Source organism: Colletes latitarsis, chromosome 7, assembly GCF_051014445.1.
Source record: "Colletes latitarsis isolate SP2378_abdomen chromosome 7, iyColLati1, whole genome shotgun sequence".
Classification (NCBI taxonomy): domain Eukaryota; kingdom Metazoa; phylum Arthropoda; class Insecta; order Hymenoptera; family Colletidae; genus Colletes; species Colletes latitarsis.
Genome location: NC_135140.1, coordinates 17,687,267 through 17,707,937, shown reverse-complemented (window position 1 = coordinate 17,707,937; position 20,671 = coordinate 17,687,267). Strand labels below are relative to the sequence as shown.

The 20,671-nt window shown below is 32.8% G+C and overlaps 5 protein-coding genes across 6 annotated transcripts; 2 read left to right on the top strand and 3 right to left on the bottom strand.

The window, feature by feature from the left end:
• The first annotated feature begins 170 nt into the window (after positions 1-170).
• LOC143343919 (ATPase ASNA1 homolog) lies at positions 171-3,607 on the top strand. 2 transcript variants are annotated; one of them, XR_013080032.1, is made up of 7 exons: positions 171-500; positions 572-780; positions 861-963; positions 1,046-1,196; positions 1,561-1,866; positions 1,948-2,173; positions 3,107-3,607. XR_013080032.1 is itself a non-coding variant. In XM_076769307.1 (6 exons), exons 1-6 carry the CDS (start codon positions 379-381, stop codon positions 2,065-2,067), a joined length of 1,011 nt encoding a protein of 336 aa, XP_076625422.1. In that variant the 5' UTR covers positions 171-378; the 3' UTR covers positions 2,068-3,607. The 2 variants fall into 2 exon arrangements, 1 of the variants encoding a protein (XP_076625422.1); XM_076769307.1 differs by having other exon boundaries at positions 1,948-3,607.
• Gcat (Glycine C-acetyltransferase) lies at positions 1,775-5,543 on the bottom strand. The gene is made up of 7 exons (XM_076769304.1): positions 4,909-5,543; positions 4,621-4,826; positions 4,255-4,541; positions 3,688-3,894; positions 3,112-3,304; positions 2,676-2,853; positions 1,775-2,559 (listed from the first exon to the last, which is right to left on the bottom strand). The coding sequence occupies exons 1-7, from the start codon at positions 4,967-4,969 to the stop codon at positions 2,402-2,404; spliced, it is 1,290 nt and encodes a 429-aa protein (XP_076625419.1). The 5' UTR covers positions 4,970-5,543; the 3' UTR covers positions 1,775-2,401.
• A 136-nt stretch (positions 5,544-5,679) lies between these two features.
• On the bottom strand, positions 5,680-9,554 carry LOC143343916 (BOS complex subunit ncln). Its single transcript, XM_076769303.1, has 4 exons — positions 9,237-9,554; positions 8,942-9,129; positions 7,138-8,303; positions 5,680-7,066 (listed from the first exon to the last, which is right to left on the bottom strand). The coding sequence occupies exons 1-4, from the start codon at positions 9,409-9,411 to the stop codon at positions 6,928-6,930; spliced, it is 1,668 nt and encodes a 555-aa protein (XP_076625418.1). The 5' UTR covers positions 9,412-9,554; the 3' UTR covers positions 5,680-6,927.
• Positions 9,555-9,785: 231 nt separating this feature from the next.
• LOC143343922 (mitotic-spindle organizing protein 1) lies at positions 9,786-10,598 on the top strand. Its single transcript, XM_076769311.1, has 2 exons — positions 9,786-10,006; positions 10,138-10,598. Exon 2 carries the CDS (start codon positions 10,160-10,162, stop codon positions 10,406-10,408), a length of 249 nt encoding a protein of 82 aa, XP_076625426.1. The 5' UTR covers positions 9,786-10,006; positions 10,138-10,159; the 3' UTR covers positions 10,409-10,598.
• Positions 10,599-10,752: 154 nt separating this feature from the next.
• Positions 10,753-12,072, bottom strand: Boca (LDLR chaperone boca). Its single transcript, XM_076769309.1, has 5 exons — positions 11,779-12,072; positions 11,600-11,674; positions 11,382-11,542; positions 11,047-11,191; positions 10,753-10,976 (listed from the first exon to the last, which is right to left on the bottom strand). The coding sequence occupies exons 1-5, from the start codon at positions 11,929-11,931 to the stop codon at positions 10,899-10,901; spliced, it is 612 nt and encodes a 203-aa protein (XP_076625424.1). The 5' UTR covers positions 11,932-12,072; the 3' UTR covers positions 10,753-10,898.
• Between the last annotated feature and the right edge of the window lie 8,599 nt (positions 12,073-20,671).

Genomic DNA, 20,671 nt, shown 5'->3' with positions numbered 1-20,671 from the left:
GGTAAAACAAACAATGAAAATCTATTTTCTATAGTCAAATGCCTATTTCTGTTTCGAATATTTGCAGTCTTTACTTATACTTGGGCATATCTTCTTTAAGTATTCTTGTCGTTTTCAACGAATGCGATCATATGTAGCTACTTGTAGCGAAACTCGCGACATATCGATAGTGTAACATCGATGGTTCTCTCTCCCATCTCACATATAGTTCACCTATTCCATTTTGTTTTTATGCGTTCGATGATATGTACTTACGTAGTTGACGTGGTGTGATTTTTCTGTTCCGCTTCCTCTACGTTTCTTCATCCATAACAGTGACAATAGTAGATGACTTGTTAAAATTTTTCAAAACGCGTAACGTGTGCGTTTCGATAAAACATGAACATAAATAACAGCGAACCGACCGAATACGAGCCTTCCATTAGAAACGTAATCGAACAACAATCTTTACGATGGATATTCGTCGGTGGTAAAGGTGGAGTTGGTAAAACGACATGCTGGTAATTATAATTTACAAACATAGTTTATTCTTTAGAAGCGTTCGATTATCGTTGGCACCCATTTTCTTCAGTTGTTCGTTAGCTGTGCAATTATCGAAAGTGAGGGAAAATGTACTCATCATTTCGACGGATCCCGCGCACAATATTTCCGATGCCTTTGATCAGAAATTTAGCAGAATTCCGACGAAAGTGAAAGGTTTTGATAATTTATTCGCTATGGAAATAGATCCAAATGTTGGCATCACCGAACTACCCGAGGAATATTTCGAAAGCGAAGCAGGTAAGGTCGATCGACACTGATATTTTATTTTCACTTATCTTTTAACGAACGAGTATAAAATTTATAGCTTCGTACTATAGTTTCAGGTAGAGAAGCAATGAGATTGAGTAGGGTTGTAACGCAAGAAATTGTGGGCACTTTTCCCGGTATCGACGAGGCGATGAGTTACGTAGAAGTTATGAAGTTAGTATTGAACTATTTAGCATGTTATATGCTTTTAATTTGCCAAAATCGTTACTCTTACCTAATATTTATATATTTTCAGGCTTGTTAAAGGAATGAATTTTTCGGTTGTTGTCTTCGATACTGCACCTACCGGGCATACATTAAGGCTACTATCATTTCCACAAATTGTAGAAAAGAGCCTAGGAAAACTAATGCGTTTAAAGACAAAGATCAGTCCTTTCATCACACAGGTAGAATATAGAGTTGGGCGCATTTTTATTCGAGTAGCAAATAACACTTATGGATAAAATTCATATCTGTCGTATTATGTATCTTCTTTTACATCTTTTTTATGACATCACTCTTCTAAGAATGAGCAACAATTAGACAGAAAGCTGTACCCTATCATTTGAGATCAAAAGTCGCGTCATGCCTTTGGAGTTAATGATTAATAATAATGTAATCGTTAATTGCGATTAACGATTAACAGCAGTAATTTAATGGTCAGTTGCCGATTAATTTTTTGCCCAATGCTGACTTTTCTATGAAAGATACGCGCCAATTGTTAGCGACGTTTAAACGAAGAACTCTAATTTCAAACATATTGAATTACAGATAAGCTCTTTGTTGGGTGTGACAGATTTCAATATAGATACGTTTTCTACTAAAGTAGAGGATATGCTCGTGGTCATGCGGCAAGTAAACGAACAATTTAAAAACCCTGATCAGACAACGTTTGTTTGCGTTTGCATAGCAGAATTTTTGTCGCTTTATGAAACCGAGAGGCTTGTACAGGAATTGACAAAATGTGGTATAGACACTCACAACATCATATTAAACCAGCTAATATTTTTGAAAGAAGATTCACCTTGCAAACTTTGTCTTGCAAGGCATAAAATACAAAATAAATACTTAGAACAGGTACACATCGAAGTATACTTCAATCGTGATATGATGTAAATCTAAAAGTATTGTAAATTAATTAGCTAAATTTTCTTCCAGATAATGGATTTGTACGAAGATTTCCATGTGACACAACTTCCTTTGTTAGAAAGAGAAGTTCGTGGAGTCCAACAAATCAAAGAGTTCTCTGAAAATCTTGTTAAACCATACAAACCTTAATGTCAATATAATTAATGTTTAATAAGAATATATAAACTTTACATGTAATCAAAAGCTTTTGTAAACTAAACAAAAAATCCTATACTCTGTGAAATTTGTATAAAAGGTAATATCTTCGTAATATTTAGTTGGAACATTTTTTTTTGCATGCAAGATCTTAGCCTTGATGTTCGTCTATATTGAACGTTATTAACATTTAATCGACACTGTAAAGTTTCTTTTTCTTTTTTCTATACAAATTTCACCAAATAATTGTGAAGAAAACTTAATTTAGCATTACATTTTAAACACACTTTCGCTTCCTGTTTTTTGAAGATGTAAATTAAAAAGGATATCAGGTAATTATTCCTAGTTCTTTTCCAATTTGTATAAACGCATTTGTAGCATGTTGTATATCGTCCACTGTATGCGCAGCGCTAATCTGTACACGTATTCTAGCTTTATCTTTCGGTACTACAGGATAACTAAAACCAATTACATAAATGCCTTTTTCTGTAAAAAAAAAAGACAATCATTTCGTAGGTTAGAATTTTTTTAAATATCTCGTATTTTCTTATTTATAAGGCATACAAATTTTTATGTTTAAGTATATTGTAAAATAAACGCACCAATCATCTTGTCGGCAAATTCAGTGGCTAATCTTGCATCGCCTATCATGATAGGACAGATAGGATGATTATCACCAGTGATCGTAAATCCTGCTGCTTTCATATCGTTTCTAAACAAATCGGTGTTGTTTCTTAGTTTATCCAAAAATTCTGTGGAATTTGTTATCAGATCCATCACCTACATAGTAAAATTAGACAATCGATTATTTCTTCCGAGCTAATCGATCTATTGCGCGATGCGATTAAAAATTTGGTCGTCCGAATGAATTGTGATTTTTTAGTTAATATTTTCAACTGGAAATAACTATTATAAAAATCAAAATCGTTAATGCGAATTAGAAAATATAACACTACTCTGTAAAAACATATTCCAATTTTGCATATTTGTCGATCGTTATCATTAATCAGCGGTTCAAACGTTTCTTTTATAGCATACCTTACTTGCCGATGCGACTACAGGAGGAGGCAATGAATTTGAAAATAAATATGGCCTGCTACGTTGCCTTAATAAATTAACCAGTTCCTTGTTACTGGTCGTGTAACCACCTGCTGCCCCGCCAAGAGCTTTACCTAATGTCGAATTAATTATATCGATGCTTCCCAACAGATCAAAATAATCTTCTACTCCTCTGCAATAGAGTAATTTCATCGACATAAAAAAAAACATTACTATACTGTAAATTGATATATCACGTATTTATTTGTTTTTCCTACGTTATCGAAAAATGTTCTATAATTTATAATTCCTAAATATTTTTTAATTCTACAATTTCTTTGAATCGTAACTCGTATGCAATAAACACAGTTCTTACGCTAATGCTACTGTTAATGTATTCGAAGACGTAACACGTGGATCAGAACAGAGTTGCAAAACTCTCGATGATTACTAGAAATAACCTTGTAATAATACATAAATCTTGAATATATTAAAATGTTGTAATTATTTTCCATTAATAGTACTAGTACGAAAGTACAAATAGGAATTTAATACAAATTATAATAACATAATCACCTTCCAGATTTTCCGAAGAAACCAGTTGCATGACAGTCGTCCACAAAAGTGAGGGCATTGTATTTTTGTGCAAGCTCAAGTATTTTTGGTAATGGCGCCACAGTACCATCCATAGAAAAAACACCATCGGTCGCAATAAGACGTAAACGCGAAGACATACTGTCTTGCAGTTTATTTTCTAAATCTGTTATGTCTCTGTGTTTGTACCTTTAGTAATAAGTTATAAAGTAAACAATTATGTTTATTTACGTAAGAAGGTTTGCTTCCTTATATTTAGTCTCGAAGAGGAATATCGGTTTGCAATCAAAATTATTTTTAATCCAACATTTCAACCCTAACTTTTGCTCGAAAAATGCAACTGCATCCTTTTTCTAAATGAAACTCTATAATTTTGATTATATTTATTCGACACCCAAATCAGGGTCATTATGTTTAATTAAAAGGAATTTTGATTGTAAATCAGTATTATTCTTTAAAACTAAAAATAAGTAAACAAAATATTTTTAAACGACTGGCAATTCAGAGCAAGATATATAATATTTATTTACATTTATTTATGTCGCTCACCTGTGTTTCTTTGCCTTGCATAGCCTAATACCGTCGATAATAGAGGCATGATTAAGTTCGTCGCTTAATACTGTGTCTTCGGACGTTAACAAGGTTTCAAAGAGACCAGCGTTCGCATCGAAACAAGATGCGTAAAGTATAGCGTCTTCTCTTTCATGAAACCTGGCAATCTTCTTCTCTAATTCTACGTGAATTTCCTGAGTACCACATATAAATCTTACAGAGCTCAAACCAGCCCCGTATTTATCTAGACCGATCTTTGCTGCTGAAACGACTTCTTTATTATCCTAAATATAAAAGATCAATTAACCGCGGGGTAAAACAATTTATATAAAATTAAGTCCTTTCTCAAATTATCATACTCACGGATAAGCCTAAATAATTATTTGCACAAAAATTAAGAACTTCTTTTCCATTTGCCAGTACAATTCGTGTCCGTTGCGGCGAAGCTATTATTCGTTCATTTTTCCATGTACCAGCTGCTTTTATTGCTTTCAATTCTGGCTTTATACATTCTACCAAGGAACTCATACCTTTTTGTAACATCCATATTTTCTGTTTAACGTTCGAACCTGTTAAAAAAATGAAGTAGTCAAATACAGTGTTTTTCCGACAAATATTCTCAAAGCCTTTACATTAAAGTTACATAGATACTTTTATGAAAAATGGAATTCATATCTTGAAGCACTTCACAGTATGTAGTATACCTCAACATATGTTGAATGATACTTGCTTATGTAGAAGATAGAAGGCACTAAACTAGTCAAACCTGTTTAGTAGTTAATTCATTTCCAAGGTTGGACCTGTTCTTATGTTGCTAATGATGGTTTATATCTGACCTTTCAAATTAAATAATGTTCATATCGCGCGGTAACACATAAAAAAATATTTTACCAAATCGTAGGAGCAATAACAATAACAATAATATTATTGACTACTAGTATGTGTTTAATAGTTAGGTAGAATTAAAGGATACCTTTGTTAGAAGTTGAATACTTAATTTCCATGACATTTATTTTACACTCTTCTTACATTTCTCTTTTGAAATTTTATTTAAATAATATTATTATCAGTAAATACCTATTATAATGACTTATAAACATAAATTATTTCCTAAATTTCCTTGTCCCATCTGGTAAATATATTAATTACAAGCATATTTTTTATAACATTATGATAGTATTTGACAAGTAAATTGTTCACGTTTTCTAGTGAAGGAGATTTGCTTTTAAAATTTGTTTCTATTATACAACATTGCTACGTATATTAACATTTTATACTAGTAATTCGTACGCGATGTAATGTAATATTATTCAGAACTATATTATTAGTTTACTGCAAAAATTCTATGTTGTCAGTAAAAATAAAACTGGAATTGAATTTTTCAGTTAATTTACTGTTAAAAGAAAACTCGTACTTCGGACAGTATTTTTCGTTATTTTAGATACAATTGTGCAATTTTTTCAAATTACCACACGAATGAAGTAACCAATATTTTTTAAACTATTTAAATATAAGTACATTATACAAAACTAGTCGCTTAACAAAAGTCTTAGCCTAATAATAATTGTTTTTATACAATTTGATAGAAAGAAAATAATTTTTCACTTAAAATGACTAATTTTCATGGTTTCTTCTCTACTTTTATAATAAAAATTGTTTAAAGGGCAATTATTTCGATATAATACAAACATAAAGAATCGAGATTAACTTCTATAAAAAGCTTCATACTTCCGAGAATCTTCGAGATTTTTAAACGCTGCCAATATTAATCAAAAGAGGAAGTAAGTATAGTATCCTAAAATTCGTGAAAATGTAAAAATCGATTCCCAATATATAGTTCATTCTCCAAACACAAGGCCCTTTGATTATTTTGAGCAATACCTTTATAGCTGGTTTAGATAACATTTATAAGAGTACCACTTTATAAACAATAAGGTTTGTATCTAACATTTATTATTTTGTATTTAACTAGAAGTCAGTAGACAGAACTTGTGCAGCAATTTAATATTTATAATACGAATATTGTATATGATGTTAGAAACATAGCAACAATTGTTTAACAAATACATTAAATGAATTCGTTATAATGCATCTGAATAAAATTAGCATACTATTATCCTATATAAATTTTGGAATTATTACTTTTATTACTAAATACATTGTAACATTAAAGTTCTGTATTTGTTTTGCATTTATGCTTAAATCTGCCAGTCTTTTTTGTCACAAATTGCATTCTGAAATCTCACTATTTGGTCTGTCATAACTTGGTCTTAATTATCACGTAATCTTACACAATAATTTGTATTAAGCCACGAATAATACATTATCAGGATGTAATTTCTAATATAGATTTTTGCCAATTTTCTCAAATGTTCATACATTTGTTCGTATAATTATTATTGGAAGCAATAGAAGGATGGAAATTTAAATTTAAATTCGTAACTATATAGTAATACAGATATCTACGATTAGAGATCTGGATAAAACGTAGAATGATAGATAGTCTTTAATTCAGGATTTATGCGAGCAAAATTAATGTACATATAACTTTGTTTGATCTTCAATTTGAACCTACAATGCTTGTTATATATTAAGATTCGTTAAGAAAATCTGCAGCAAGTTTCTTTTTTTACAATGCAGTTAATGAAGTTTTAATGTTTAATAACAATTTCACGATGCTTTGTTCTTAACTGAAAAACGAGTCGCTAAAGAATATGCACGTGGGAAATTGTGTATGATTACATAAAGTATCCCCAGGTATACAATGATGGCAATTGTGAGAAAGAGATCAAATACAGCGGGTTTTACACTGAAACGTAATAAATTACATTATCTACAGGGATCTCTATCTATACTAATTGAAGTAGTCAATAAACTTACCTGTATACGTTCAGCGTAGCTTTTGTAACATCGTAAAATACGAATTCTGGATCTTGTTTGTCAGGACTGTGCAAGGTAACTTTAACATCACCAAGATATCTAGCCATTGCTTCCTCCAGTGTGCCAACTAACGTATTATGTTTGTCTGCCAATAAGGGGGCAGCTCTTGGTTGTGATGCTAAGTAACTAAACCATAAAGATAATGATTCTTTCGAAACTTCCAGTGGATCCATGAAAATTTGACTAGAGCTCAAATTATATATATGTCTTGCTAATGCTTCCGCGACTACTTGAGTATGTTTGTACAACTTGTCTATTTGTCCTGTTTTCATTAAATCTAAGATTGTCGTTCTGATTGGATCTTCGTGACTCTTTAAGGTGGATAAAGTTGTTGCCGGTAATCTTCGCATACTGTATCTCTCGTGTTCCCAAGCTAGCGATTTGTCGGCTAAATTTATTTTCTTATGCACACCTTCCACGGTAGTACCATCCAATGAGTCGGACACTGCTTTCAGTTCTTTGTAAAAGAGACCGCCCGTAGAATTTTCTTTCGGCGGTTTTGAAACGTGAACATAAATATTATCGCTAGTAGATACTGTATCGAGGCAGATGACGTAAGCTGCGTCTTGTATTATGGAGCCCTCGAGACCATCCAGCTGATCTTCTAACCATTTTTTACTGCCTTGGTAATTTAGCTTTCCAGCGCCAGTTATGATGAAGACAAGGTTGTACTGTGGCCTTGATCTGCTGGTAGAATACAAAGTGGAGAATAATCGTGCTATTTCTAATAACATAGCCATTCCAGATGCATTGCTGTCTGCTCCAAACGACAACTCGGGTGCAACTCCCGTGCTATCGTAATGCGTTACCAAGGCAATCGTGGGTAATTTTTCCTCTGCTCTAGTACCGGTTAATTTTCCGTGCAAAGTAGCTACTTTAACGTCCGATTTGGCAAGCGCTTGTCCAGTTGGTACCACCACTTGATAACCACTGGCAGATATAAAATTAAACATCGCTTCAGCGGCAGAACCTGTTTTTTCATCCATGATAAATCCACTGGCAAGGTCGTCCAAAATAGTTTGAAGATCTGGATGCCAGGAAGCAAAATACACTGGTATCATTGTTTCTGGTCCAAACATCATACACTCTTCTAAGCTCATAATATGCTGAAACAAACGAATTATTTATACAATAATTTTTTTGATCGACATTACATTATTTAGAATATTTGATTGGTCTATCTGATCCATTTGCAATTGAAAAATGGAACATTCCATGCAACAATGCAACAATTTTGAAACACATGAAAATTTCAATGATATGTTTATATATTATTAACACCATAAATAATTTCAGGCATACTTAGATAACCCTAGTCAACAAATTATAAACAATAGTTTGTATTAAGCTGCTTTTAGAAAACACTAGAAAAGTCTGCAAAAATAATCCCTCGTCTTAATTTTAAATCATGCCTTATATTTTTTCAAACCAGAGCCAAATAATTTTTTGTTATTTCTTATCCAAGTATACAAAAACAAATAGGAAGATAGCTTAATAGTAAAGAATACCAACTATAATTTGATGACTAGTATTACATATAACATGTGGAATAGCGAATAAATATCATTTATTATATAAATGACAATGTAAAATTCCTAGCTCAAGCAACTGCCACCATGTTGGTATAATATCTATAAGAAGTTGGAACTCTCATAAATATGTATATAGACATAAGTCAGAAATGATTTTGTCATAGGAAAATATAATAGTCGAAGGGTTAATATAATTAAATCCAATTGTTAACCTGCTTTTCTTCTGTTGTCAATTCTGCAATTTTCTCTGGCAAAACTACTATCAGGGCTCCTGCCTTGTTCTTAATCGAGTAAAAGTGATTTGGCGTAAGATCCAAGGCTTTAGCAACAACACAGTGTCTAGAGGTGCTCCATCCAGTGAGGGATCTTGCTTCCAAAGAAACAGGGGCACTACGGCAACCTGAATGAGAAAATTCAATCTTATTGCAGATTCGACGAGATAACACTTTCGTGTATTCGATTGTATCAATTAATCGTTCATCAAGCAAAATGCACGAATTTTATTACCGTGAGGTTCACCATGCAAGTCATACTGATGCATCCGATATACAGGAAATTCGTGCGATGCCGCAACTGGGTTAACCGGGGAGATAATGATAAAGATTGGTAAAATGATTAATAAATAGTATGGCAAATATCCTCGACATAATTCCGCAAAACTGTCGCATTCTTCTAGCCACATTCTTTCAGATTCCACTCAGAAAAATAGGCTCCTAATTATTTTCATCGACCTAGGTATTACCATGCGACAAACTGTGCACGATCAGCTCGACGATTCTTGCTCTGGCCACAAATAACGTATAGAATAGACCGACCATCCAAACGTATTTTATCTTGACGGCAAAGTTGTGCAAATTTTATTCACGAATAACGAATAAAAATATTAGATTTACTTGTGAATTAGCATTTTGTCTGCCTATTTATTTGTAAAAAATTATATACATATCTAAATCGAAATATTCTTTAATGGACATTTTATATGCTCTTATAGGGGTCGCGAGTCGCGACATAATTTCTTACAAGGCCAAACGAGATATAAACTCATATTGAATGTTTCATCTATTCCATACTGCATCTGTGACTCAATCTATCTCGTCAAATTCAAAAGCTCCTTTCAGTTTCGTTTGTAGTTTGTTGTCATATTTTAATGCTGAAGTAAACGGTATTACGAATATTCTAACGATGTGACATTGAATAAGATTGCTCTACAAACCGTGATCTTTTTTTATTTTGACATTGAGGATTAATATCTCTGCAAAACTGTCTCACAACGGAGAGTATGTATTTCATGAAATAATCTTTCTATACAACGCTTAACCTTTCTTGATTTCATCCGTTTAAAGACGCAATTTTTGCAATTAAGAACCTATAGCTGTACCCATTATTATTTTTCACTTTTTATTTATAGAAAGGAACGAACTCGAGCCAGCATGCCAGAGGCTGTGCATCACCAGATCAATGCTGCTCGAAAAACGTTCCAAACACTGTACCAAATTTCAAAGTTGTTGAACACAAACCTAGATCCAACAACCTTAAGTATATGCATTAGGTTATGCGAGAATGGTGTCAATCCATATGCACTTGCAACTGTAGTGAAAGAGTTGCAAAGAGAAGTACGAGCAATGAATGTCCCTAATCAGTTAGATTCTCAGAGTAGCAGATCAAGTTTGAACAAATGAGTAGCTACATGTATTATAATTTATTAATCAAAACATATCCATTAACATTCTGTTTTGCATATGTTATATTGTTTTTAACAGAACTAATATTATTATTATTAATCGTTATTTCAATTGCTGCTACTTTAATAATGTTAAAAATGTAATTGATATTGTAAAATGACCAAAATAAAGTCTTCATTATACTTCATCTGTTGCATAATTTTCAGATATTTCATAGGTATTTATATGATTGTATATAAACATAATTGACCCATAACATATTCCATGGTTTGCTTGATATTCTTACCTCTACAAAGTATTAAATGGAATTATAAAAAATATATGTACAGGTAATTTATATTATAAATTTACTTTTGTAAATTAAACAAAAAAATACTTGTATAAAAAACGGTTCTATACATAGTAGCTTTTGTATAAATATATACAAGTTATAAAAATATACAAAAAAAATATTTAGTATCTTCAAACAATGTTTGTTCATAGTAAATTATAATTCGGTTTTCTTCCTTTCCTCGTTTATCGTATTTCGTGTGTTTAAATTGTTAATTTTTGCTGCAGTAGCACTCTGTAACACACCATAAATTTAATTATTTGGAAAGTAATACTTCTGTTTTGAATATAGTCTAAAGATTCACCTGTTTTTGTGGATCTCTGTAATAAGTTTGCCCTTCAAGGGTAACATGAGATAATTCTGGTTGTTGCAGTAAAAAATTTTTTGCATCAACAGCTTGAGAACCTTCACGAAACAAGAATACAGATCTTTTTTGATCAATTGGATATCTATAAAAAATTCAACAATTTGATATAGAAACTATGTTAACCAATACCTGAATTAAAAACAATTTTACATTCTTTCTCAAGAAAGTAAAGAAGTCCAAATGTTCTATAATATTCTATTTGACTAAAGGATTTCAAATTTAATATTGAAGTTCATTATTATTTAATAACTTGTATCAAAAAAATAAGGTACCTTTCTGCAATAATATGATTATTTTGTAGACTAGTTTGCCAGATTTTCATTATTACATCTGCTTCTTCTGTCGACATGTCCTCATTAGTGTCAACAAACATCATAACACCTTTACCTTTCTTAGTCATTTTGAGTATATTATCAGGATTTGACATATCCAGCTATGTAAATAAACAAAATACATAAATGACATTTAAATTACATTGCCAAAATATTACCTTTGATATATCAATTTGTGGACTGGGTCTAAGGTGTTCTGGAAGTTCGTCTGGTTCCAAAGGTTCTTCATTTTCCTACAATAAAATACATTTTAAAATATATTTTTATTGATTGCTTCCATCGGTTGCATCTATTTTTCTTTCAACATTGAAGAGATATAAAAAAAAATATAGTGTACCTCCCACTGGTCTAATAAATGCTCTAAATCTGCATCAGTCATATCTCGTATATCTTTGTCTCGCCATGATTTCTGTTTGCTTGACTTTGCGTTATTGGTTGCTTCGACGTAGAATAATAAGAATATGCCACAGATGATAATTTCTTTTTTCATATTTAAAATCTATTAAAAATTATTTCGAAAGAGAAACCTGTGGTTTTTGACTCTCTGATAGGCAAAAGTCAGTATGTACCTTTATTCTGTACCCACCAGTGTGGCCACGTTTGGCATAATTTAGTACATCGACGGTAACATTAGTAACGACGAATTTCCTTAGCGTTTAACGAAATGATGGAGAAAGCAGCATACTCTGCCGCACGGGTCGTATATGTGTGATCTCGGCACTTAGCGCAACTTTAGGAAATCGAGAAAGAAGGCGACTATGAGCTTTTCTTTCTCGGCTTGGTATCTTCGTTCTTTTTTTTTGTATCCGTGGTTACTACCTGAAACGTCCCTATTTCTTTTCGAAATTCAAATTTCGCGCGAAATAGGAGCTCCCGCGCGCAGTAGGAGCTCCCGCGCGCAACAGGAGTTCCCGCGCGCCCCCCTCGCCACCCACCTCATTCGCGAGGGGTCGTCATTCCTACTGTGCAAATTAACGTGGTAAGACGTGTCGAGATTTGTCTCCGTTTCGCTACAAACGAGGTGCGTATCTCTACCACTTGATAATTTATCGTTATTACTACTCGCGTTTACTTTCTATCGGTGCTTTCGCATAATATTAATACATTTTTGATTATAAATTCAATCGACATCGTAACAAATATTGAATCGGCTTCGTACTTTTTCTCCGACATTCGACCGGTGTTAATTATTAACATATCTCTCTGAATTTAATTAATATTTCTTGCAATACAGTTTGGATTTAATCATTACTCAGTTATAATAATCGTTCATGTATTGTAATGCATTTTCATTTCGATTCTGTTACAGTCTCTTATTGGAATTTGAAATCAACGGTTTTCGATTCGAAATATGAGCCTTGCCAAGCAGCAGAACTCCCCCCCAATCGCGAGCGTCGCTGGGTACAGCGAGGGGTCGTCATTGGTGCTGCAGAAATTGAAGTAGGAAGATGCGTTGAGACATGTCTGGACTTGTCTTCGTTTCGCGACCAGCGAGGTACGTATTTTTAACCTGTTGATATTTTATCACTATTACCAGTCGCGTTTACTTTCTATCGGTGCTTTCACGTACTATTAATATATTTTTGATCATAAATTCAATTAATATCGTGACAAATATTGAATCGGCTTCGTACTTTGCTTCGACATTCGACCGGTGTTAATTATTAACATGTCTGTCTGAATTCAATTACGATTTCTTGCAATACAATTTGGATTTAATCATTACTCAGTTATAGTAATCGTTCATGTATTGCAATGCATTTTTATTTCGATTCTGTTAGAGTCTCTTATTGCAATTTGAAATCAACGGTTTTCGAATCGAAGTTACGAGCGTTGCTAAGCAACAGAACTCCCCTCCAATCGCGAGCGTCGCTGGGTACAGCGAGGGGTCGTCATTGGTGCTGCAGAAATTGAAGTAGGAAGACGCGTTGAGACATGTCTGTACTTGCCTTCGTTTCGCGACCAGCGAGGTACGTATTTTTAACCTGTTGATATTTTATCATTATTACTAGTCGCGTTTACTTTCTATCGGTGCTTTCGCGTACTATTAATATATTCTTGATTATAAATTCAATTATTATCGTGACAAATATTGAATCGGTTTCGTACTTTTTCTCCGACATTCGATCGGTGTTAATTATTAACATGTCTGTCTGAATTCAATTACGATTTCTTGCAATACAATTTGGATTTAATCATTACTCAACTATAATAATCGTTCATGTACTTCAACGCATTTTTGTTTCGTTTTTGTTAGTCTCTTCGAGGGAGACGAAGTCGAGGAACGTTATATTAGCGCGTAAAGGACGCCATGTTAGGTAAACGACTCGAAGAAATTTCAAACGGAATATTGGTAACCTTTCAATTGTTACAACAAGTAACATTTATATTTATATATTTTTGTTTATTTATTGAGTTTTTTACGTTGCAAGCATGATATAAAATTATATAATCGGTCAGTGTTAAGATGAAACATAAAACTGGTTAACGAAGTTTCGAATTTTGTGGTACTTCAAAATGGCGTCGGTAGATATCATTCGTGATTCTGATCGTGGTTGAATATTTCCAAATATTATTCATTTAGTTGATTATTTACAATACTTTCTTTATGAATTATCATAATTGCAATTTGCATACATATTCCGATGCAAATTTAGGAAAAAGTAGAAATTGCGTAGTTGGAATTTACTATTGAAGCATAAATAGTTAACGAACTTCAATTTTTGCAAATTTCAGAATATTTATAAAAATTATTGGATATTCCAACATCCGATTAAATAAACATAATCATGCTTACAACTCAAGTAGTATTTCTGTTGACGAATAAGAAAAAAAAAAGAAAACCAGTAGGAAAAGCACACGTGTGCTTGTATTTTTCTCTCCTATCCCTTTCTTTTCAGGATTTTTTTTTTTTGTTGGCCGCGCGCAATGCGGCCAATAGCTTCAGTGTTTGCTGCGTAGAAAGTTCCTTTTTAAGGGCGCAGTGACCCTAAATAAATTCTCGTTTACATCTTAGGCAAACGCGAAAATAGAGTCAGTGTTTATTACGCAATTATAAATTATTTCCAGAGCATCGTGGCTCTCCTTGTTTTATGAATCGCGAAAATAGAATCATTTGTTCGCCGATTTCAATTTTCGGTCGCGATAATCTATTTTAATATCTACTAATAAACTTCATTATTTTTTCTATTTGAAATTTAAACTCCTCGTTACCGGTATTAGACTCAGTGCATCACCGAAGAGGAATATTTGGCGATGCCCACGAGCAAAATATGTAAGTATCATGGTACTTTGTTCCGAGTATGTTTAGAAAAAAATTGTTTAAAATTTTTCTATATAAAATTTCCAAAATCAGCAAAAATCTTTATTAAAATTCAAATTTCTATAATTTAAAAAATAGGATGTTATATTTTCTACTTCTTTTTACAGGATCCTGATACAGGATATTTACAGGATATTTCATCAACATACTTATGGATCCACCCTCATGGACTTCGTCGATATCTTCGCTGATGACTTCAAATGGACATCATCATCTGCGTATTTAAATTCTACGATCGAGTGAGTCGCATGGCATTTATGTTCCTCTGGTCCCCAACCATGTTGTAGGATGAAAGATCCGAATCAACACGGGTGACCAGTTGTATACTTAGTATTTTTGGCGAGTTTTGTGACCGCGGGTATTTTATATACCCGCGAGTAGTAACGACTATTGTTATATTTTGTTAGTACAGGCTAGAATCTTCTTGCACTCGCGTTTTTTAATGTAACAAATAAATGTTTTGTAAAATATTTTCATTAACTTTGCATAAATTATATGATTAAGTCGAATATAAATTGATATAATGTGAAAACATTATATTAATCATATGATCAAGTAGTATATGAATATCGATTAATATAGATACAATATCATTGTCATTATACAATAATTCGTACATTAATATAATTATTAAGTATCGATCGTTTCTTTAATTAATGATGTATTTTACGTGCAAGAAGATGTTTCGCGACTGGTCGATTTTCAAATCAAAGTAACATGCATGTTAGTTTGATCTTTTAAAAAATTTACTTTGACGACAGAATCGACCAAGGATAATTGAATATTTTGAATAATAATTTAATAAATTTATTTCAGTAATCTACTTCAATTTTCAAAGTCAATTATTTTATCATAAAGTTTTAAGTAAAGTCTTTCATTCTACATAATTAAATTTCAATCAAGAAATAATAAATTTTTTTCAATAATAATATTTTTCAGTATTAACGTAATATTAACATATTATATATAAAAAGGTCGAGTCATTTTTACTAAAAAATTAAATAAGAAATACCGTTTAGCGCCATTTGTTTAATTAATCACTTTTCTAGTCAGGATTTCCAGAATAATCTTTCCGTGCTCGTTGCCTAAGTTCATGCACATGCCCAGGTGCTATTTGCATGAGTGAATGCAACGGGGCACGATGACTTAGTTTGTAAAATTTCTAATAAATCATGTGTGCGGCTGACACGGCTAGTGATTCGTGCACGACGTAATCTCCATATGTATGTGTTTGTGGTTAGGATGTGGAATTACGTCGTTTAAACAATTCACTATAATTCATTACATTTCTATAAATTGCAACATTAAACTTCTATTTATCAATTTACCATACGAATTATTGATATTATTCGCATATTCATTTTAATACACAATGACTATAGTAGTTCATACTACAATAAATTAACAAATTCAACATAATTGATTAGAGACTTTATGTTATATTAAATAATACAAAGATTTTATATTAAGTTAAAATATTATCTATAATATAAATACGCAATGGTCACTAGTCTGTGTCAGCTGATTTCAGGAATTGGTACGTACCTTAGAGTGTGAATGTTTGCAATGTTCGGGTGTCGGAGGAACCCCGGGGAGTCCTCTCTAGTTTAGGTCGCGCCCGAACATACTGTATGAGAACCGTGGAGTGTTTGTTTGAGAGAATGCGTTTTGCCATTTTTTAAATATAGGGTTAGGTAGGTAGGTAACTTTCTGGTATGTCTGCTAGATTTAAGTAGGTAGGGTCAGGGCAGGACTGTCCACATTAGTTAATCGGGTAGGCATTTTTTCGCGTGGCTGTCCTGTACCTGTAGGTACGATTTTCAGAGTTGAAAAGTCAGCCGATACAAACGGTTTCCACCGTTTGTTTTGGTGTTACTATCGACTCTTGAAATCGCTGCGACTTCAAAGTCGTTCTTCGCGTTCGCGGTCGCGATTAGGCCCCCTCGAAACGCTCGTCCCGCTCAAGTTACTTCGCACGTGTTCCGATAACAATTCGTAGAATTGTTGGAGGCTGCGTATTGCACGGAGTGCTTGAGCCTAGTATTAAGTTTCAGGCTTTGGCAGGACCGCCGAAGAAAGAAAAGGCTCAAAGAGTCGAAGAGGCCCTGACAAATTGTCTCAAGAGTGGGCTGCAACAAATGGCTCTTCATCTTCATCTTCGGATGAGGATGGAAAGTCATTCTTGTTACTACGTTGTCACTTTTTTCGCCTGTAGTTTTGTAGTTAGTTTGTTTTTTTGGCTGGCTCACGTATGCATGTACTTTGTACATAATTGCACCATACATGCCAGCCATCGGGGCAACTCGCGGTTTAAATATCAATATTAACATGTTTACTGCCATTTCAAACTTACATAAATTCTTTGAACGAACTCTAGTATTTTCAATATAGTTATAAAATAACATATACATCATCGAATATATTTATAACTTTTTTCATTATATATTCATAGAGTTGCGAACAATCACGATTCGCGTTGCTTTTTTACTCTTTCATACATATAATATATATCAACCGCGTTTCGAATTTTCATATTATAAATTAGCGTTGCGATCCTGATCAATCGTGTGATTTTTTATTTAGCGTTGCGATATTTTCAATGCCCAAATTCTACCCAATTGTAGTACTAGAAGTAGTTAGTTTATTTAGTGGCCAGTACTAGCCCATGATTCAAGATAGAGTTGCGAATAATATGCAAATGTTCGCGTTTGCTGGTAGAGTTGCGAATAAATATTTATCGCGTTGATATGTTAGTGTTGCGACTGAACACGATTCGCGATTGTTTTTTCGCAAACTTAGGAACCGGGCGTTTGCTTTAAAAATAGAGTTGCGAATTTTTAGTAAACGCGATTGCGAATTAGAGTTGCGAATTATTATTTTTCGCGTTTGCTTTTCAGAGTAGTGTTGCGAATAATCATCATTCGCGGTTGCTTTTATTGTTATAAATCGCGTTTGGAATTTTTATATTATATATTAGCGTTGCGATTGTTGATTTGTCGCGTTGTTTGACCCGTAGTGTTGCGATATTTGAAATATCTAACTTCATCCCAATATGTGCCACTATATTGTAGTTTGCAGTAGTTAGTTTATTTATTGCATGTGTATTTGTATCAACTACGGACGCCGCCAGCACCTGGTCCAGTTTTTTGGGGCAAAACGCGATTTGTATTAGCGTTGCGAGACAAATATAATATTTTCATTAAAGATAGAGTTGCGAAAAATATGCAATAATCGCGTTTGCTTATAGAGTTGCGAATTCCTATTTTTCGCGTTTCCTTTTCAGGGTAGTGTTGCGAATTCCATACGCGATTGCTTTTATTGTTATTTAAGAATAGCGTTGCGAATGCACTGATCGGTTTACTCTTAGCGTTGCGAATTCCTATTTTTCGCGTTTGCTTTTCAGGGTAGTGTTGCGAATAATCACTATTCGCGGTTGCTTTTATTGTTCTGAATCGCGTTTGGAATTTTTGTATTATTAATTAGCGTTGCGGTCTTGATTTATCGCGTTTTTATTAATTAGTGTTGCGATTAAATGCCCAGAATCTGACAAGATGACAAGATCATCAAGACGCGGCTGGATTACAAAGCCTCGGATGGCTCAACCTGATTATTTAAATTAGTGTTGCGTATTATTTAATATGGATGCACGCGATTTAATTAATGAAGAAACCCTTTGTAGTTCATCTTGCGAATAATAAGCATCCCTCGCGATTTTTGTATTTTATAAATTAGAATGGTCCACTCACGGGTTGTTATTTGGATTTCAAAGTGAACAATTTATTCTATGTGAAATATATCTTTTTTTTTTATATATACGTCAATAGAAATACTGCATAAAAGTACTGTTGCTTTTTTATCACAATAAATACGAGTCTATTTTGTCAATGCATGATTATTCTTTTCTGTTGCCACTAATATATTTTCATTTCAGCTTATTAATCGTTTGAACAAGTTCTTTTTACAGAGTATACAAGCCTAGATAAATCGAATTGAAAATAATTAATGGTAAAACTTACTACAAGATACAAGATTCGATCGTTCTTAGGGCAATATCTGTCTCATACAAATTCTATTTATTGTCTGAGTTTTTGTTTCAGGTAAACATCGTGGGATTGATAAAGACACCAAGAGGAACATATCTTTTCATATTTGTTTGTTTTATTTGAATTATGTTTGTTCTATATGAGCGCGTGTTTCAGAAAAACATCATGGGATTAACGAAAACGTCAAGGAGAAAATACCTTCTCATATTTCTACAGATTGCGTTTAGGATATAAGTATAAATGTATCGTTAAGTTATTATTATTAGTGGCCACTATAAGTACCGAAATTATGAAATAAACAACCAAGCGCTACAACGTTTTATTAGATACTAGCGAAATATAAACGTACGTTTAAGTAGGACCAATTAATATAAAGGTACATATTGGTATTCCACTGGACAGTGGAACAATTCATACATAGTTCTATACATATACACATTTCTATACATATACAAATACATATTGATATTTATGTATTTATTTTGTTCATACAAAATATGTGTCTTATTAGACACTATCATACGTAAATACATATTGATATTCATGTATCATTTATGTATATGTTTCGTTCATAAGAAACATGTGTCTTATTAGACACTGTCATACGTATATACACAAATACATATTGATATTCATGTATCATTTATGTATATGTTTCGTTCATAAGAAACATGTGTCTTATTAGACACTGTCATACGTATATACACAAATACATATTGATATTTATGTATCATTTATGTATTTGTTTCGTTCGTAAAAAACATGCGGTAGATCATCCCACATGTATCGACATTTCATTAGGTTTTTGGTCTCGTTATTAGGCAATTCTTCTAAAAACTCTTCATTTGTCATTCGTTTCTAACGACAGTCAAATTTCAATAGGTTTTCTTCTAGGAGAAAATATCCAAAGATTAGATTTTGTATTAGGATTCCTCATCAAGGAGGGCCATTAGGGCGGGTCTCTTTTCGCAGCAACCTCCACGTGGTGAGACCTGGATAGTATTGTTTAGTATTTAATTAATAATCGTATCACTCCTAGCTGGGTAATACAATTATTAAATAAAAACTAAATAATATGAACAAATTGGCTGCGATCCGCGTTGCACAGATTATCACAAATATAGACACAGACGAGGTATACAAGTAGACATTACACATTATGGACTTTCATGACCTAATTTGACTACCATACCGACCTGAAAGTATTGGACTGCATTTTCGTAGAGCGTCAGACAAACTTATTAAAAATAAAAAACGAATTTTTAAGAAAAATCGACAGGGGATAGGTGGTGAAATTTTTCGACAAAATTAAAAAATTTCAAATCGTTCAAAAAAAATTATTTTTAGTTGCAGGGGTCAATTACAATAATTTTTGGTGAATAAACATACACCCGAAATCCTACGCACTTTCGAGAAAAAAATTCGAGTAGGTGTGCAATTTTTCGATAAAATTAAAAAATTTCAAATCGTCCAAAAAAAATTATTTTTAGTTGCAGGGGTCAATTACAATAATTTTTGGTGAATAAACATACCCCCGAAATCTTACACACTTACGAGAAAAAAATTCATTACGAAAATATGATTTCTAACCAGAAATGTTTCCCCGATGCGTATGTTTGAAAAGTCATAATTCTTGAACGGATTCGGGGATGTTAATGTTTCAAAATGCAAACAACGCGTATTTTGGTGTAGAATATGTAGAAATTCTAAGAATGTTCTCGTAATATGCTACTCTATGTATGTTGCTTATTTACGATTAGAGCCGTTTCACATGACGTTACCAATCATTTACTATGCTACGCATATCGCATTCAAGTATAACACGAGTATGCTATATGTTATATGAAAAACACTGATTGAAATTT

What these genes read in the sequence shown, in the direction of transcription:
- LOC143343919 (XM_076769307.1), top strand. Translation starts at nt 379, where the DNA reads ATGAACATAAATAACAGCGAACCGACCGAATACGAGCCTTCCATTAGA. An exon ending in ATATTTCGAAAGCGAAGCAG is followed by an intron (nt 781 to 860) that starts GTAAGGTCGATC and finishes TTCGTACTATAG; the next exon opens with TTTCAGGTAGAGAAGCAATG. An exon ending in AAAATAAATACTTAGAACAG is followed by an intron (nt 1,867 to 1,947) that starts GTACACATCGAA and finishes ATTTTCTTCCAG; the next exon opens with ATAATGGATTTGTACGAAGA.
- Gcat (XM_076769304.1), bottom strand. Translation starts at nt 4,969, where the DNA reads ATGTTGAGGTATACTACATACTGTGAAGTGCTTCAAGATATGAATTCC. An exon ending in GAATTCCATTTTTCATAAAA is followed by an intron (nt 4,827 to 4,908) that starts GTATCTATGTAA and finishes TTTTTTTAACAG; the next exon opens with GTTCGAACGTTAAACAGAAA. An exon ending in ATAATTATTTAGGCTTATCC is followed by an intron (nt 4,542 to 4,620) that starts GTGAGTATGATA and finishes TTTTATATTTAG; the next exon opens with GATAATAAAGAAGTCGTTTC.
- LOC143343916 (XM_076769303.1), bottom strand. Translation starts at nt 9,411, where the DNA reads ATGTGGCTAGAAGAATGCGACAGTTTTGCGGAATTATGTCGAGGATAT. An exon ending in CTTGCATGGTGAACCTCACG is followed by an intron (nt 9,130 to 9,236) that starts GTAATAAAATTC and finishes TTTCTCATTCAG; the next exon opens with GTTGCCGTAGTGCCCCTGTT. An exon ending in GCTACGCTGAACGTATACAG is followed by an intron (nt 7,067 to 7,137) that starts GTAAGTTTATTG and finishes ATTACGTTTCAG; the next exon opens with TGTAAAACCCGCTGTATTTG.
- LOC143343922 (XM_076769311.1), top strand. Translation starts at nt 10,160, where the DNA reads ATGCCAGAGGCTGTGCATCACCAGATCAATGCTGCTCGAAAAACGTTC.
- Boca (XM_076769309.1), bottom strand. Translation starts at nt 11,931, where the DNA reads ATGAAAAAAGAAATTATCATCTGTGGCATATTCTTATTATTCTACGTC. An exon ending in AATCATATTATTGCAGAAAG is followed by an intron (nt 11,192 to 11,381) that starts GTACCTTATTTT and finishes AATTTTTTATAG; the next exon opens with ATATCCAATTGATCAAAAAA. An exon ending in ACAGAGATCCACAAAAACAG is followed by an intron (nt 10,977 to 11,046) that starts GTGAATCTTTAG and finishes GGTGTGTTACAG; the next exon opens with AGTGCTACTGCAGCAAAAAT.